Raw genomic sequence first — 18,728 nt, 5'->3', positions numbered from 1 at the left:
ATCTCCTTCCTCTTGCTCCTGAGCTCCATCTGATTAGCCATGCCCTTATCTGAGCACAAGGTGCCAAATTCAAGTTTTATTCCGAGACATTAAATCTCTCAGTGATGAGCAGCTTACCTTAACTCTCAGACCATTTCCAGAAAATCATGGAAATGCTGCTACATAAATTAAAAACCTAGAGATTGTTAGATCATGAGATACACTAATAATGACAAAATGTCAGAAACACGTGCAGCCCCGTGTAATGAATTCAACAACTATCCTAAGGTCACAGAGGTCTTCCTACAAAATACATGCCATTCTATTTACATCAAACACAGAAAACTCATTTACAAGTGAATGTCATTTTCATCTCTGTTCCATGGCCAAGTGCATCTCATTTGCATTCATTTGTTTCCCTACTGGAGTGCTTGGCACTATTTTACAGCTGGTGCAAGTTATGCTCTGTACCTGCTACTTACCATAGGCCCACACTCCAGTCATCCAGTTACACGTCTGAATCATAATCCCAAAAGTGGGTTTAAATAAGGTACTTTTTAATAATACACATCATAAGGAAATCAAAATTTGATGCTAGTGTTGATAGAAGAGGACTTTAAAAGTTCAAATGCCTCCACACACAACACACATTTTCCATGTTAGGCTAACATTCGGATTTCCATGTTGCCTACCATGGAGAAGTAAAGTTCTACAGCTAAGGTCTCCCACAGATTCTTTACCAATTTCCCAAAAGAACAAAAACATAAGGAGATAGAGGCTCCATTTTCGTCTCCCTGTTGCAGAATATGGTAAAGAGCTAAAGGTGTGAGTCTGAGATCTGCAACCACGGAGAGCAAGAGCAGACAGTCAGTTGTCCATCTCCTGGAGGCTACTCTGGTTCTGACACTCCTGTGCCCAGCTCAGAGTTTTCACTAACCACCTCCCCACTGCAATCAGAGCAATGACACTTGAAAATACCTGCACCCTACCTACAAAATCACTTAGCACAAGTTATTCATTGAAGCATTCTTTATAGAAAACAACCCGAATATCTACCAAGAGAAAAATTGGCTAAATAATCTATGTATGTCTACACAATAGAAGATTATGCAGCAGTAAATGAAAATAAAAACAGCTCCCTTTGGACTGTTCTGGAAAGACCTCCAGGATAGATAATTATATATATATATATATATATATATATATATATATATATATCCATTATCTCCAGGGTAGATAATTATATTTATATATATATATATATATATATATATATATATATATATATATCCATTATTGGGTGTTTATACTGACAAAAAGAAGCACTGTGATACTAAAACAAGTGGTTACAAAGTACAGATGCAGATTTTGTAGGTTCTGACACTCATAGGATTTGGCGGGGAGGGAGGCAGAGAGACCACTTTTTTAAAAAGAATACAATATTAGGTACATATCTTGGAAGGAACTCGTTCCAGGAAGTTTCATAACAAAGCTATCTCTGGTCATTGCCTCTGGGTGGACGGAGTGTATAGAAATGAGATATTGAATTAATACTCCTAAATATAAATCTATTCATACAGTTATCTTTGAATAGGTGAGCATATTACCTATTTAAAAAAGAAAACTAGCTAAGACTGGTTTGGCTCAATGGATAGAGCGTCGGCTTGGGGACTGAAAGGTCCCAGGTTCGATTCCAGTCAAGGGCATGTACCTTGGTTGTGGGCACATCCCCAGTAGAGGGTGTGCAAAGAGGCAGCTGGTCAATGACTCTCTCTCTCATCGATGTTTCTAGCTCTCTATCTCTCTCCCTTCCTCTCTGTACAAAATCAATAAAACATATTTAAAAAAAAAGATATACTTAAAAAAAAATAAAATAAAAAAGAAAATTAACTTTATTTCTTAAATGCCAGGTTCTAGCTGTTCAAGGTCTCACTCCTTCTCCACCCCCTTTAATTCTATTTCAACCTTCTTATTCTAATTTGGTTTCATTCTGCTGCCTGGTATGGACTGGGATTCTGCCACAGCCTGGCTCTTTCCACATGATAATGTGTCTGGTATTCTGTTTTGATTTTGCCCCTGTATTTCTCTCTTCCTGATTACCCTCAGCTCTTACCATCAGCAGAGCAGTTTTAGGCCAACCCAGTACCACCCCTGTACCTTGCCTGGCCCAGACTCCCAGGAATCCAGTCTACTGCATGAGGGGGGAAAGTTTGAAAATTAACAACTATACCACAGGCAATCAGTCCCAAAGAAGGCTAGGAGACTGGAAAATGTTCTAGGTCCTAGTTTGGCAATTGGGTGATTCTCTGGCAACAGAATCCAACTGTCATACCTTTCTTTCTAGGATTGTTAGGACCACAAGTAGATCATTCTAGACTCACCCTTATATACATATCTTTGTGTTTAATAAGACCAAGCCAGGATATACTGACCTGAACTCAGCCTTATAGAGAGTTACCAGAATTCCAATAATGTCAAGTACCTAACAAGCCAGAATGAACAGCTGAAAAAGTCTCAGAATCCATTGATTTTTCAGCTTAGCTCATCTTTGTCCTTTAAAGCTGGATCTAGCTGTAAAGAATACAAACTGAATTTCTGAACACTTCCGATATCAGATGACAGTGTTTTAAAGAGAACATATAGCAGCATTTTGAGAGTGAGGCTGTGGGAGTCTACAGGTCTAGGAATAAATCTTGGAAATATTTCTAGCTAGCTGTGCAATGTAAACCTTAGTTCCTTCCCTGTAAAATAGGTTGTTGTAAAGATCAAATAGATAATGGAGATTTAATTAAATGAGTGCTGTCAAGGAAACCTCAAGGCAAAGCTATTTTTTCTCACTTGAGGAGGAGGATATTGGCCAATGTGAATATTATGAAGTCCCAAACTACCTATTCAAGACAATAATAAACAAATTGATTTGGGAAACAACATAGGGCACAGTATATGTACAAACACCTGTAACTGGCAAAGCCAGTTCTCTGAGACCACATTTCAGCATGTTAGCTTTAAATAATCAAAAAAGCATGTGTGCACGCGTGTGTGTGTGTGTGTGTGTGTGTGTGTGTGTGTGAGAGAGAGAGAGAGAGAGAGAGAGAGAGAGAGAGAGAGAGAGCACATCACCTAATGTATATACTTTCTTTTCCCTACATCTTCTTGGTTGCTAAGGCATTTCTTTCTTCAGCTTTCTGAATAGCACAAATAAGTTTATAAAGTGTGACATACTCCATTGACTCATTTCTCATTGAATTGACTTGTAGCATACCTGAAAGCATTTTGTTGCTCACAGATGTGTTCTGGTATGGTCCAATGCACTCAAGTGAGCTTAAACCTGACCTGGTCATGTCTCCATTTACCTGAAGGTGATAATTCAGGAATCAACTGCTCAGTGTCAAGTATGAAAGCTCATCTTTCTGCCTGTTGTCAGGGATTATTTTTTTAAGGATTACAAACTATCTTTGACCTTCATTATGTTCTTATGTAAAGCCATCTGCTATTGCATCTGTCTTCACTGCATCTCCTGTCACATAAGACATTTCCACTTGAGGCTTTCAGCACAAATCACTGGAATTGAGTGTCTTCCGTTCAAATGTAACTTGCCATGGAACATTGGAATTTAAATAGTTCTCTGATTAAAGTTACTTTCAGAAACATGTACTGTACTGCCAACATTGAGAATAGAAAATGTGTTGCCCTGGCTGGTTTGCTCAGTGAATTGAGTGTCGACCTGTTAACTGATCCCTGGTTCAATTCTGGTCAAGGGCATATGCCCAGGTTTCAGGCTTGATCTCTAGTAGGGAGCGTGCAGGAGGCAGCCGATCAATGATTCTCTCTCATCATTGATGTTTCTAGCTCTCTTTCTCCCTCTCCCTTCCTCTCTGAAATCAATCAAAAATTTTTAAAGTTTTTAAAGAAGAATGGGAAATGTGTTATTGCAGCCATTTCCTACAATACTGAATTTTGCAAAAGCATATGTGTGTAGAAAAAAAAAAAAGTAGAGAATACTCATGATATTTGGTTATCTATCATTTTGTTGTTGTTAATCATCACCTGAGGATATTTTTCTATTGATTTTTTTAGAGATAGTGCAAGGGAGGGAGGAGAGACAGAGAGAGAGAGACACAGTAAAGTGAGAGAGCCCACACCGGTTGGGGATAGCTGGGGATCAAGCCAGGAACTGGGCTACCCACCGCTCTTCACCAGGATGGAAGCTGGAACCTTACAATCTGCACACCAACGCTCTATCCATTGAGATAAACCGCCTAGCACTCTAATATATTTTTTATAAAAGTTCCTCATTCTACATAAAAATGGCTCTCTTAATCTGTTTGTGAATGCCAAAAATCTGTCTCGATGCTATCACTTTTATATTCTTTGATAACTTGCGCCTTAGTTTTTACCTACTTGCATAAAAAGCTCAAATGAAAACAATTAAAGCAAATTGTACTTGAAATAAAGTCAGTGTCTTCAAAGGGTTCACACGCACATATTCAGTCCACCCAACCTCGGTCCCTTTTTGAAGGGACCCCGGGCTCGGATGGTTTGCAAGCCACAGGCATTGACAAGTTGTCTGTCTACAACCAGTTACACCTCATTTGAATTAAACTACAATCGCAGGCAACAGAAGCGCTCCTTTCATCCTTTGTAGGAAGGTCACCCAGCCCAGAGCGAGCGCCACGCTCCTTCTGGAACTAAATGGGGCGGGCCCCGCCTCTGGTGAGCGCTCCCCTTCACAGCACACACCTGGGTGGCCAAGGGTCAAGTCTGACTTCCCAGCGGCGCCAGCGCCTCTGCCCCTTCCCTTTGGGGAAGCAGCAGATGGCCAGGGCACCCGCACCAGTGCCGCAGCTCCCCGCTGCAGCCGGGCAAAGAGCTTTAAACAAGGACTAGCGGGGCGCGGGGTGGGGAGGGAGGTGGGGAGGAGAGTGGAGAGTGGGGAGTGGGAGGCGGGGAGGAGGGCGGTTTCCTGGTCTCCCTCCTCTGCAGGGCTCCGGACTGTTGTACACTTAAACACCAGGGTGGCTACCAAATCCCTGCCCCAACCCAGCCCCCAAAACCCCTAGTTCCCAGGGAGAGCCAAGCTGTGACCCAGGAGAGCCCTACAGGACTGGGTGACACCGGAGCAGGAGCCCAAACCGATGCCGCCACTGGGCTAGGGGCTCCCAAGGGGCAGCGCGGCCGCCCCTCCATAGCAGCCCAGGCTTGGAAAGATGAGTGCATGCGATCTCTCGGACCAAAGAGGCTCGCGGCCCATCACCGCCCTCTTCTCTCCGCTCTGGGAGCCCAGCACCCGCACCCCCAAAGCGCCTGAGCTGCAGCTCTAACCTGGAGCCCCAGCCACCCGCCTCCTGGCCTTCGAGTCTGGACAGGTGATGGCACAAAGGAGCTTTCTCCAGAGAAGCTGGAGGACTTGGAGCGCTCACCATGCGCTCTGCTCTCCGCTGGGCTCCGGAAAAGTGTACCCGCGCTCACCTCTGCTGCGTTTTTCCTTTGAAACTCTTCACTCTCGCGTATTTCAAAAATCAGTGAAAACCGATGGAGAGCATTCTTCTTCCGGTTCACTTAATCTCTGTGAACCAATTGAATCCGTGTCCGAGGTCAAAATAGAAAGATAGCCTCGTAAGGGACCTGAAAAAGTTTCTCTTTAGCTGAAGTATGAAAGGGCTGTCCTTACTGTAATGCATGTGTGTTTTTATCCGGCACTGGAAATAAACCAAAGGGACAGGAGGGTCCTTGCAAAAAAGATGTTAATGCTTGTATAAAAGGGAGGCAACTTTTATCTTGTTCCTTGATGTCCTCAAAATGAAGTCACAGAGTTGCTAGAGTTGTTTTATTTTATTACTTTTTGATGAGAGACAGATGAGATGAGATGAGAAGTCAGTCTGTTGTCACACTTATTTATGCACTTGTTGCATGTTGCTTGTATGTGCCCTGACCTGGGATCCAAACCACAACTTTGGAGTATTGGACAAATTTCTCACCAACTAAGCTACCCTTAGGGAGGGCAGCTAGCATTTGGAGTATAGCTCCTGGGCCCATAAGATTATAATGGTTTATAACTTTAAAAAAAAAAAAAAAACTTGTTTGATGTTAAAAGAAAACGCTGGACCCTACCCAATGTTAACCTTACTCCTAGCTCTGAGTGGTCTGAATAGGGAGGAGGGGAGCCCTCCACACACACACCAGCCTCTCTGCACAGACTCACTTCTCTTCCCTCCATTTCTCTTCTCCATCTCCTTCCTCCTCTTCATTTTATAACCTGTGTCTCTTTCTCTCTACTCTTTCTCTCCTCTTCTCTTCTTTCCCTCTCTCCCTTCTCCTTCTCTCCTGATGTCTACTCTCACTGCATTGATTGAGAGCTTAATATGTGTCAGGCTTGATTCTAAGCAGTTTACTGGCATAAACTCATTTACTCTTCACAACTTCCCTGTTGTTTATTTTCACCGGCTTTACCCATGAGACCATTGAAGCAATAGAGAGATTGGCCCAAGAAGTCAAGTGAGAAAGTGGTGAAGGCAAGCCTAACTCACCTCTTTATGATTTATTTTAACATCCAAATTAACCAGGCCTGAACAATCTAGAGTCTTTCTCTTCTAAAAGGCATGAATCCCTTTTTTTTTTTTTAATCTTTTGGTACAAAATATTCCGTTAAAATCTCAGAAATTTCTAGTGGCTTTAGCATAAACCCTCAAAGTTACCTGTGGTCACCAGGATGAGAAATGTTGAGGGTTGATGGTGGGAGTGGAGAAAAGGGGATAGAAGATGACAGAAATGATCTGAGAAACATTAATTCAACTGAACCATTTGAAGTAAGTAATATTGTTACTGATTTTATATCACTGATTTGACTTTTGCAATTGAAATAAGTAATTGCATTACTTACGTGTGAGTGTGCACATCTATGGACTTAAAGGTTATCTGACAACCTATGGAGAGTTACAAATGACTTGTGATTAAGAGTCTTTTAAATCTATGTTCAATTTTTATTTTTTATAACATACAAATATCAATTTATAAAGGGGAAAACAGAAGGCTAGAGAGTGTTTGCTTGATTAAATCTTGATCCATCTAAATGTATTTCCTTTCACCAAACTATTTTTAATGTATTTCTTTAAAATCTATTTCCAGCCGAAACCGGTTTGGCTCAGTGGATAGAGTGTTGGCTTGGGGACTGGAAGGTCCCGGTTCAATTCCGGTCAAGGGCATGTACCTTGGTTGCGGGCATATCCCCAGTAGGGGGTGTGCAAGAGGCAGCTGATCGATGACTCTCTCTCATTGGTGATTCTAACTCTCTATCTCTCTCCCTTCCTCTCTGTACAAAATCAATAAAATATATATTTTTTTAAAAAAATTAAAATCTATTTCCACATAACAAGAGTTATAAGACTTAGTACTAAGCTAGGAAATAGGAAAAGAAAACATGATTTTCAAAACTGATAAAAACTTCTCCTGTGCTCACTTCAGCAGCACATATACTAAAATTGGAATGGTACGGAGAAGATTAACACGCCCTCTGCACAAGGATGACACACACACTAGTGAAGCATTAAAAAAAAATGTTCCTATGTTTCAAATCCAGGCAGCCTTTTCCACTTTCCCTGATGCCTAACACCATCTGACTTCAGAAAAGTTTTCCAATATTTCTCTGTGAGGGTAGATTTGGTTTTAAGTAATGATTGCTTCAACGGGCAGGATCATGATCCTAAGCAGGTGGTGAGAAGCCCTGGTCCCTGGAACTCAGGCTGAACAGACAGATGCTTGGGTTCACCTCCATATGTTCTGTATGGCGGAGCCATCACTGAAACTGGAGGGACAAGCCCACAATAATCATCTGTGGAGAAGAAGGAATTGCAAATAGCATAAGGATCTGGAACAAAATAAGTCCTCAATAAATGTCATATTATTGTCACCATATGTTAATCCACATATTTTTGTTTCTCTTTAGGCTTCCTTTTACAAAGGAAAACATTTTCTGGTCAGTTGACACGCACACGTGTGCGCGCGCACACACACACACACTAATTTCCAGCAAAAGTTTTCTCACCACCAAATCAAATACCCTCCCCCCAATCCATGCCTCCTGCTGTGATGAGTCGGAAAAAGTCCCTGTCAGCCACCCAATGACTGAGCCCATGTTCCCAACTGAGAGATAGTCGGGTGCTGCCCTACACTAGATTCCAAAAATATAGGACATGTTTAACTGATTTAAATCATCAGGGAACATACTCAGAACCTCTCACAACTTATTAGAATCTTCCCACCATCCTCTGGGAAGAGCGCTGCAGACTGGGCTCTTAGTATACATCCTGCCCTTAGCTGAGGGAATGGCAAATCCTACACTTCCTGTACAACTGCAGAGCAATCCTCCCCCAGTGTATGAAGAGGGTGGGAGGAGGGAGAAAGAGGAAAGAGTACTTTCCAATTTTAACTCACAGAATTATATAATGGATGGCCTCCATTAGCTAGCATTCATTTTTATGCCCTTAGATAAAGTCGCTGCTTCTAACTTTGCTGTTCTAACTATGGGCCTCCCAGTGACTTGAAGAGTATATTTTCACTTCTGTAAAATAGGACCTTTATCACAGCATGAGGTTATTGGAAGGAGTACATGGGGGAAAAGAAACCTACATAGAGCAAATAGATTAGCATATCCAATAAAAATAGATCCTTCTTGCCAAAACCGGTTTGGCTCAGTGGATAGAGCTTCAGCCTGTGGACTGAAAGGTCCTGAGTTTGGTTCTTGTGAAGGGCATTCGGTCAAGGGCAGGTACTTTGGTTGCAGGCACATCCCCAAGTAGGAGGTGTGCAGGAGGCAGCTGATCGATATTTCTAACTCTCTATCTCTCTCCCTTCTTTCTCTGTAAAAAAATCAATAAAATATATTTTTAAAAATAGATCCTCCTCCATTGGTATTTGTTGTATGACCATTAAAATGTGTGAATCATAAAAGCAAGTTTCCTTTTGTTTGTTTTTGTTTTGTTTTGCTTCCCAATGATGAAAGTTCTGTCAAAATGGTACATAACAAAAAGATTCTACAGTTTCATAATTCTTTTTGACAAAGAAATATATGTTTCTTGAAAGTCATTAGCTTCTTCCCATAAACCTAAAGGTTTTAACATGATTAAAAATGATTTTAGAAAACAATTTTCCTGCCTTCTATCTGGGAGACTGTGAAATGCACATATTAAAAATGGTATATTTCCCTATTACAACACTATTTAACATTTATTCTATGAATAATCAAAGTATTCAAGTGTTGCACGATTTGTTTAATGATGGCGTCTCTTTGAAAACTGTCTGCAACCTAAACTATTTTTTAAAGAATCTGCCGAAATCATTACGTGAACAACTCTCATTTGTATCTTTATTTTTATTAAAGATTGCACAAACTTGAACCAAGATGAAATACTGAATCCACCGTACATCATTCATTACAAAGCAACATACATCACATTTGTACTCTACCAAATAGGAGATTCTCTTTAAAATTATACTTTGCATGCTCTTAAATGCATGCTTTAGATATTTTACATTTGTCATTATTCTCTTATAAATAATTGCAACTTTACCAATTTGTACACCTGCTACCAAAATATATTCAAAGCGCCAAGAAGTTTTTGACAGAACAGAGGAAATGGAAACAAGTGTACGGATGCCACACCTACCCAATTGTTACTCTTTTGTCTAGGCAGCGAAATGCTAATACACACACTTAAAACCTCGTTCCAAAGGGCACAGAAAACAAAACAAACAAAAAAATTAAAAATACGTGGCAGTTAAAATCAGCGCCCTCAAGGGTGCAGTGACTTTCACTTTAGTAAAATGACCAGCGGGACGGTCCCGATTTTTAACGATTTGTTCCACGTGCCGCGGAGTTTTTTTGTTGTTGTTGTTGTTTTTTAAAGTCCTGATTTTTGGAAAGAATCTTACTTTAATGTGATCCTAAACTTCGAGAGCAATTGGCCTGGGCAGGGTCCAGAGGCTTGGAGCGCGCCAGGACCCAGCCCCCAAGGCTGCCCAGGGGGCCAGGTTTCTTGCAGCCACCTCTAAACCTCTGAAAAAAAAGACTTTGTCAACCAGTTCCCGCCATCAGGAGTTCTTCTCCCTCCAGAATAGAACCCCCACTGCTCTCTGTCCACTATCCCAACACACACTTTTCCCGGGAGGGACCCTGGTTAGGAGACGCGCTCACCGCCACCCCCAGCCTCAGGGTCGCTCTGGTCGTCCGCGAAGCAGACGTCCACGTCGCTGTCGTTGTCGCTCTTGGGCTCGCCCGGGTCCAGGGGGTGGTAGTCCGGCTCGGCGCCCGGAGGGCCGTCGCCCGCCTTGGCGAGCAGGCCCTGGCCGGGGTGGCGGGACTTGACGTGGCGCTCCAGGTCGCGGCGGCGCACCAGCACCTTGCCGCAGAACTCGCAGCGGTAGGGCGTGTGGCCCTCGGCGTGCAGCCGGATGTGCTTGTTGAGGTTGCTGGGGTCGCCGAAGGGCCGCAGGCACACCTTGCACTTGAGCGGCTTGTAGCCCGTGTGCGTCCGCATGTGGATCTTGAGCCCGTACTTGCGCGAGTACAGCTTGCCGCAGTAGAGGCACAGGTGGCCCGCCTTGGGCTTGCCCGCGCCGCCGCCCCCGCCGCCGCCGCCGCCCGCGGCCCCCGCGCCCCCCGACGCCACCACGGCGGGCGGCAGCGGCCCCGCGTCCAGGCGGCCGCGGCCTTTGCCGGCCGCCAGCTCGGAGAGCTGGTGCGTGTGCATGGCGATCTCCCGGTCGATGCTGGCCAAGGAGCCCAGCTCGGCGGGGCTCAGGGTGGCCGCGGCGGCCGCGGGCCCGCCGAAGTAGGAGAGGGACTCGGGGACCTTGAGCAGCCCGCCCAAGTGCAGTCTGAGCGGGTAGTAGGCGGCGGCCGCGGCGGCGGCCGGCGAGCCGTACAGGAGCTCCCCGTTGTAGACGGTGAAGGCGGGCATGACGGCGGCGGGTAGGTGGCTGCACTCGCCCGCGGGGTAGGCTTTGAGCCCGCTCGCACCCAGGGCCGGCAGCGCGCAGCGATCGAGGTGCAAACCCGTCGGCGGGGGCAGCGGCGCGCACCGGGCTCCGGGCAGCGCGGCGGGCGGGGCTCGCTCCACGTGCTTGAAGGCGGACGCCTCCTCCGGGGGACCCGGGAGTAGTGGGATGCGCAGCGCCTCGGAACAGGGCAAACCGGGCGGGGGCGGCAGCAGCGGCGGGTCCCCCGCGAGCAGGCACTTGGGGTGGTGGTGGTGGTGGTGGTGAGCGTGGTGATGGTGATGGTGATGGCCCAAACCTCCTGCCGCCGCCGCCGCCGCCGCCGGGTTCTCCCTGCTTCCCGGGCGCCCTCCCGCGCGGCCCCCTCCCAGCAGACCCGCCCCGGGTTTGCCCCCGCCCTCCTCCCGGGAGGCGTCGCCGCCCAGCGCGGTGGCGGCTGCAGTCCTGGCCAAACTGGCGGGTCTGAAAGCCGAGCGCACGCCCGGGTAGAAGGCCAGGCCGCCGCCGCCCCCCGCTGGGGAGCCCCCCAGGATGCCCAGGAAGTGGCCTTGCCCCCGGGCGGCCTCGCTCGCGTCCAGGGCGCGGTCCGGGGGCTCCTTGCCCTTTTTGGACGGCCCCCACTTGGCGGGGGGCGGGGAGGTGGCCGGGAGCGCAGAGGTGGCCTCGCGCTTGACGCTCTCCCTGGCTCCGCAGGCCTGGATGGGCGGCGGCGCCTGCGGAGGGGGCCGCAGAGTGCCCGCCAGGGCGGCCCCGACGAAGTGGGGCACCGGGTGCTTCGGAGGGAGGCACAGGCCATCGGTGGCGGGGGCTGCGCCCTGGCGAGGCGCGTGCTCCGGGTGCAGGTAGGCGCGGCCCGCGCTGCTGCTGGGCACGCAGTGGAAGCGCAGGTGCGCCTTCAGGCTGTTGGGGTATCTGAAAGTCCTCCAGCAATACCAGCAGATGTAGCGCTCCTCCCCTGGGCGAGAGAGAGAGAGAGAGAGAGAGAGAGAGAGAGAGAGAGAGAGAGAGAGAGAGAGAGAGAGAGAGAGAGAGAGAGAGAGAGAGAGAGAGAGAGAGAGAGAGAGAGAGAGAGAGAGAGAGAAAAGCGTCCCTGTGAGAGGCGAACAAGCAGGATAGAAAGCGCCGGCGCACCCAAGGCAAAACCCAGCATTGTATGGGGGGAAGCAGTATTCTGGATCCCCGGAAATAATTGAGTTCGGTAGCCTCCCTAGAGCAAGATCCCAAGGAACCCTAAATGGCCAACTTTGTCGTCATCTTCACCCTCTGGAACTACTTAGAGGCCAAGAGAGGTGATTTGGGCGTTTCCAACGAAGGCTTTCTCTGGAGGCCATGGGCCATCGGAGCAAATCATCGGGAGAGCAGAGCCCGGGCAGACTGGCCAGGGAAGAGACAGAGCAGAGAGCAGCTGTTGCTTTAAATCAAGTGTTGAGGCTATGCTGTGCCTGGGCCCATCTGTTGGCTTTTGCAAAATAGGTGGCGTATGTCAAGGAGTTTGGATAAACTAAACAAAGAACAATCTAATGGTCGTGAGCGCCTCATTACCAGGCGAGACAATATCCTGTATGTATGGGCCATATGTAATCATCCCTTTTCATAGAACAATGTCTTTTATGCCCACGGCCCACCCTCTGCACCCCCTCCCAGCCTTAAACACTTTGCCTGAGGTTTTCCTGGAGCGTGACCAACTGAAGGACCACATAGGGACTATGATTCACTATTCTTCTAAATTATTTGTATCTTTATTTCCTCTTTAACCCCACTTAATTTGATGGGAGAAAAGAAAAAGTCCCATGTCCTGATGTTCTAAAAACAGAAGGGTAATGTTGCATTATGTTGTCGGTTTTTTAATTAATTAATTCCTAGATAGCTACACAAATCCAAACTTAGTGAAGTCCTTTAATAAGTGCACAGTTGTCTACTAGGATCTGTGTACATGTTTTGTTGTCACATATTTTTTGTGTGTTTAATATTATGAACATTAGCTGTTTTTATTTTATCGCAGGGCCTGTGAACACAATCAAGAGGTACATGTATGAAACAGATTCTGACCCCATGGTGGTAGTTAATATTCATTCAAAAAGGTCATGTTGCCTCTGTACAGTGAGCAATGATTTGCAATTGGATGTCTTTTTAAATGTTATTGGTAATAGCATTTATTGATCATACTGAAGGGAAGGATTGATATGGAAAAGAAAGTTAGCTAAGCCACAAAGGAAGTATACAAAGTAAATGTCAGTCTCAATAAATGTAATGGAAGAGCTAAATTTTCCCTCCATGCAGTTAAGAAGCACAACTTTCTAAAACATTACTACAAAATAGTAATGGAGGGGCGGGATATAGATCTTCCTCCCTTCGTGTATTTTACTTCTGGCTTTGCCCAAAGCAAGTAGTACCCCCCAGATAACTAAAGTGAAAATTCAAGTAAGAAGCAGTTTATTCCAGCTGAAGCCACAGGGAGAGCAGAAAGAAAAAGGGAGGGGGAGGATTTGATTTCAGATCCTATCCCAATTGGGTAGGATAAAGACTTGGATAAGATTTTTTCAACATTTCTGTTACATTGTATTGAACAACCATGTAAAATAAATCTTGAAGGAAAGAGAGAAGAGACCTGGGTTCTCTTGGTAGGTATGCTGATTTAATCTTTTAAATAACTCCCTTCTCTTAAGTTGAGAACCTCCCTCTCCTCACCACTTTAAAATATATATATATATTACAGAGAGGAGGAGAAAGGGATAGAGAGTTAGAAACATCGATGAGAGAGAATCATCAATCAGCTGCCTCCTGCACACCCCCTACCGGGGATTGCCCCAACCAAGGTACATGCCCTTGACCAGAATCAAACCTGGGACCTTTCAGTCCGAAGACCCACTCTCTATCCACTTTTTAAAAGAGTTTTCAGGGGATGCCCAGAATGACTCAGCACAATGCAAAGCCAAGTAAGCTTTGTTCCTAAAACAAAGGGTCAGTATTTTCTTTAATCTTACTAAGGAATTGAAATTCACTGGAATTAGTGAATATTGGACCAATAGCAGCCATCCCTACTTATTTCTTCCTCTTTTTAAGACATAAGCAAATGTATGTTTTCAGTTCCAATATATTTCTTTTTCAGTTGATCCTAACCAACTGATATATGTTCTCTGGACTCTGAAATCCAACCTATGCCAAAAGTATCTAACATACTTCAGAAGTGACCTCTCCTGCTCTCCTTTATGTAACCCTAAGGTTGTCCAGATTTCATGCATCTCAAAAAAAAAAAAAAAAAAAAAAAAAAAAAACTTTCAAGCATCTCAAAGGTGGGAAGTCAGGATTCAAAATAACCCATACATTCGCCCAAAGGAACATGGTGTCTATTTCGGCATCTGTTACTTTATGACATTTGTAGCTCTATTGGCTGAAAGGAAAGCATGAGGGCCAACACTCAAACAAGTTGCCTTTATCCTATTTTAGGGTTCCAGAGGAATGCTGTTTTGTGCAAAAATGCATGGCCCCTAGAGGCCAGTAGCCCTCAGAATTGGTTTGTAGTTCCAGATTTTTAAGTTCTCCACTATAGGGCTCTGGTCATGTTTCTCTTTCACAGGAAGAATTTGACAAGAAAATTTAATATAATCTGATGCAAGTAACAAACTACTTGAGGATAATTTTTATGAACACTGTACATACAAATTTACCCACAAAAAAATCAATAAATTAATTTACAGAAGACAGAGATACACTGAAGTGAAGCAATTCATTGTTTGAATGAACTTATTCTGCCTTGTTGATGAAGTGTTTCTTAATTCCCACATTCAGATTCCTTTCTTTAACCCTATTTATAAAAATATGAGACTGAACAAACAGTTCAGGAGGAAAGCATGCTAAAATATTTCAAAGCATGTATCATGTTGACTTTAAATATTAACTGAGTCTTCAGAGAAAATTACAGATAAACAATTGGCAAGGGAAAAAGTCATGGAAGCATTAAAAGGGAGTTTTTGGATCTTAACTACTTTAACACCTCCCAGCTTTTTCCACAGGAAGTGTTCTTCAGTGTTTGGGGAAAGTTTTGAAATGTTTTCTCTTTAGTTACTGCACCTTAATTTGCATAAAATCCACTCTTGGCTTTGGAAGGGATCAAATAAATCTGAGAAGAAACTGGGATACATCCCAAATTCAATTTAAGTAGGGAGAGGAAAGTGCATAAATACCATTTAAATGGAAGAGCCTCAGTACTTGCCAACTGACCAGCTGTAAGTACCGTAATGCTTCTAAAATGCTGCAGAAATACATTATTCTCCTTCTAACCGGGGGAGAAGAGATGCCTTCCACCTTCTAAAAGCATTCTAGGTTTGTGCTTTCTGGAGCTCATGATGTGATCACCCTAAAAATATGTCACAGGTTCTTTATTGATTCTTTTTATTTGTTTGTTTAACCCTTACTCAAGGATATGTTTCCATTGATTTTTAGAGAGAGTGGAAGGAAGGTGGAGAGAGAAATATCAATGTGAGAGACACATGGATTGGTTGCCTTCCGCATGCGCCCAGCCAGGGCCAGGGACTGAGCCTGCAACCAAGGTACCTGTGCTCTTTATCAGAATCGAAGCTGGGACCCTACAGTCTGAGGGTGGATAATCTATTTGCTGAGCCATACCAATTGGGGCTACTGGTTCTTAATTGAGTAAATAATTGTCTATTTGGATATGCAATAGGAACGATGATGCCCATGAAGTTCATAATTTACACAAAGCAAGAGAAAGGCTTTTCAAGTCTGGGGAGGGCTCCCAAAGACCGGGGAGGGGTGGACTCTTGCCCACCCAGTCTGTCTTAAAGGCCCTCTCAGAGGCGTACCATTCTCAGGCCCTCTCAGAGGCATACCTTTCTCGTCGTGTGTCGGAGTTGCAATTGTAGGGATGTCAAACCACTGAGCCAAAGAGTTGGAATACCACACGGTCAGCTCCTCCCCTGGCTGGACATCTCTCAGCGCTCGGTAGAAGATCTGGGATGCAAGGAACAGGACAGCTTGCTGTCATTTCCTAGGTAATCGGTCAAAAGCACAACTGGCAGGAAAGGTTTGAATCCCGGTTCAGACCCTGTGTGACCTTGGAAAAACTATAGGACCTCTCTGAATCTCGCTTCCCTCATTCCTCAATCGGGGAAAATGATAGTATCCACCTGGGACGGTTAAATGAGAGTTGGAGCTGAAGCGCTTTGCTCCTAACATTGGTGGCGGTCAGGTAGATGGAATTGGCAGTGGGAAGCCCACAGTACCTGTCCTCCGGGTAAGTCTGCAATAGCTTCCAGAGTCTGTTCCTGGGGGTTCCTGGCTGCCCGGATTAACCCTATCCACTCCAGAGGGGAGCCCCCCGATTCGTCCACCAGCTCCCCTCTCACCATGCGCACCTGCAACACAAGCAGTGGTGGTTCTTCCCGCGCCACAGCCAGGCCCACAGCCCAGAAGGCAAGTCCATCCCCGCCCCACCCTGTTCTGGAACATGGTTGTGTTCCCTTTGGCCAGATCGCTGCGGGCTGCTGGGAGGAGGGTAATGACTTAGGACCTTTGCTTGGGAGAGGGGGGGAGAGGGGAGGTTGTCTAGGATAACAGCCCCCCCTCTCGCCCACCTTGGCCACACTAGGGGTGAGCACAACCTCTCCGGAGCGCCTGGGCGCGTTTTTATACCAAGACACCCCCACCCCCACGCTAGCTCTTCCTCCCGTGGTTCTGAGAGCAGCCCAATGACCAGGGGAGTGATGTTTGGGAGTCCGTGTCCCCCAGTCCCTCTCCAGCCCACCCCTATCCCCCCTGCACTGCACGGAGGTGCCGGCGACCCAAGCAGCGAAAATGTTTGAACAGAGAGGCTAACCATTTACAAGCAATTAAAGCGCATTTAAAGGCTTAGTGCGCGGCAAACCCGGCTTTGGACCACGGAGGAGAGGACGCCGGGTGAGCAGCCAGCCGGGGGCGCGTCCCGCTGGCTGAGCACCTGAGGGATTTCTTACAGGGAAGCTCCAGGCAGCGGCCAGCCAGCGCTAGGGTCCTGGCCCACCCCCTCCCCACCCCACACACCCCCACCGCCACCACCTTCATTTCCTGGGGGCTGTTCTCAGAACTATGCTGCCCCGGGCGCCTGGGGGCGGGCAGGGGCCTCCAAAACTCCTCTCTGGTCAGCTTTTGCCATGTTGATGGGGAGTGAAAGCTGGTGGGTTCGCCTTGACACCTCCCCGTTGTGACCCTGGGCTCTCACAGTCCTGCGTCAAAGCTAACCCTCCATCCATTACCCCAACCCCACAAGCAGGCATCCGAGGAAAGAGAAATGTGGGGAGGGTCTGGGAACTGAGAGTTTCCCAAGGATCATTTTTTTCGGAGATGAGATTAAATTATGCTAAGGTCAATTTAAGCCTCAAATAAGCATATTGAAGGAAAGAGGTAACCAAAATCCACAACGCCCTGAGCGTTGTAAAAAATCTGCGGAAAGAGGCCAGGGACATCCGCGACCCTGCTGAGACCCCAGAGCTGCGGAGAACCGCGGGTTCCGAGTGGTCCCCACGGGCACGCAAAAAGCCCCTGTCCCCCCACCCGGGGCTGTCTCCTCTCAGCCACGTCCTCTTCCTTCAGCCCGGCCCACGTTCAGCTCTCAGGGACTGCGACTTTCGGGCAGTCATCGCAGTCATCGGAGTGCCCTCCCACCTGGCAGAGTTCGCAGGTAACGAGCTCTCCATCACCCCTTTCCCATCTACCCGCTTCCGAGGCCGGGGCAAAGGGAAGCGAAGGACAAGGACAAGGGTCCAAGGTCAGAATGGCTAATACCTTTTTCTTGGGCCCGGGCTCCCTGCGGTCGGACAGGTACTTGCCCAGCTTGAAAGTTCCCGGCACCGGCCCCAGGCGTAGGCCGGCGGGGATGCAGCAGTCAGCGCTCACGCTGGCGGCCGGGGCGCGGGTCGCTCCGAGCATCGCTGCTCCGGGTCCTCCTCGGGGCTCGGGTGACAGAGCCCGAGTGGCGCGCCAGCCGGGGAGCAGCGCCCCGACGTGCGTCCTCCGCCCCCGAGTGACGCTGCGGGGCCCGCGCCGCGCCTTCGCCTTTTCAATGGGGGCGGGCGCCTTTGGGCTCGGAGGAGTTTGGTGAGAGAGTTGCGCGGCGGAGCAGCTGCGGAGTCCCCACCCGAGAGAGGGTCACATGGAGCGGTTCCCTCAGCCCCCTGCATAATCGAGCCCTCTGAATGGCTGGCGCACAATGGTCCCGGCGACCTTCCCATTCCTAAAAACCCAATTTGTCAAGGGCGAAGAAAAGGCGCTGGTGAATCAAAGGTCCGGCGGGACCATTAATCCTCAGCATGGGGCATTGTCCCCGAGACAGTTACGATATTTTAAGTGACAAATCCACTGTATAATTTCTCCATAAATTTTGCTTCCTTGTATTGTGCGACCGACAAACCAGTTTTGGGAAATAAGTGACTACTTTAAGTCTACTTGGCTGATTCCTTTGAGCCCTGGACTACTTCAAAGATTCTTCATTCTCTCCCCTTGGCTTTATTGTAAAGGGGATTAAACAAAGAGATGGGGACTGTTTGGAGGACTTGTTAACTTCTATTGATTTCTGGCGTGTGCCATACAGAAATTAGGCAGGTACTTGATGGGAAAACACCAGAAAATACCTACACTTTTTAAATAACGGCCATATTACCATTTCAGGGGGTTGGGTTCAGGCCAGTCATCTGTTTAGAACAGCTTTATGTTCCCTCTGTCCGGTTTCGCCCTCAAAGGTGAAGCGTTTGCAGCAGTTTGGA

At 46.8% G+C, this 18,728-nt stretch overlaps 1 protein-coding gene across 1 annotated transcript; it reads right to left on the bottom strand.

Annotated features, from left to right (window-relative positions):
- Positions 1-10,151: 10,151 nt before the first annotated feature.
- PRDM13 (PR/SET domain 13) lies at positions 10,152-17,895 on the bottom strand (the record flags this gene model as incomplete). The annotated part of the gene is made up of 4 exons (XM_084890873.1): positions 10,152-11,926; positions 15,822-15,942; positions 16,215-16,346; positions 17,752-17,895. The coding sequence occupies 4 exons, from the start codon at positions 17,893-17,895 to the stop codon at positions 10,152-10,154; spliced, it is 2,172 nt and encodes a 723-aa protein (XP_084746999.1).
- Positions 17,896-18,728: the final 833 nt, after the last annotated feature.

The sequence above is a fragment of the Pipistrellus hanaki genome, assembly GCF_964339955.1.
Source record: "Pipistrellus hanaki genome assembly, chromosome: 7".
NCBI classification, from domain to species: domain Eukaryota; kingdom Metazoa; phylum Chordata; class Mammalia; order Chiroptera; family Vespertilionidae; genus Pipistrellus; species Pipistrellus hanaki.
This window is presented reverse-complemented; position numbering and strand designations above follow the sequence as displayed.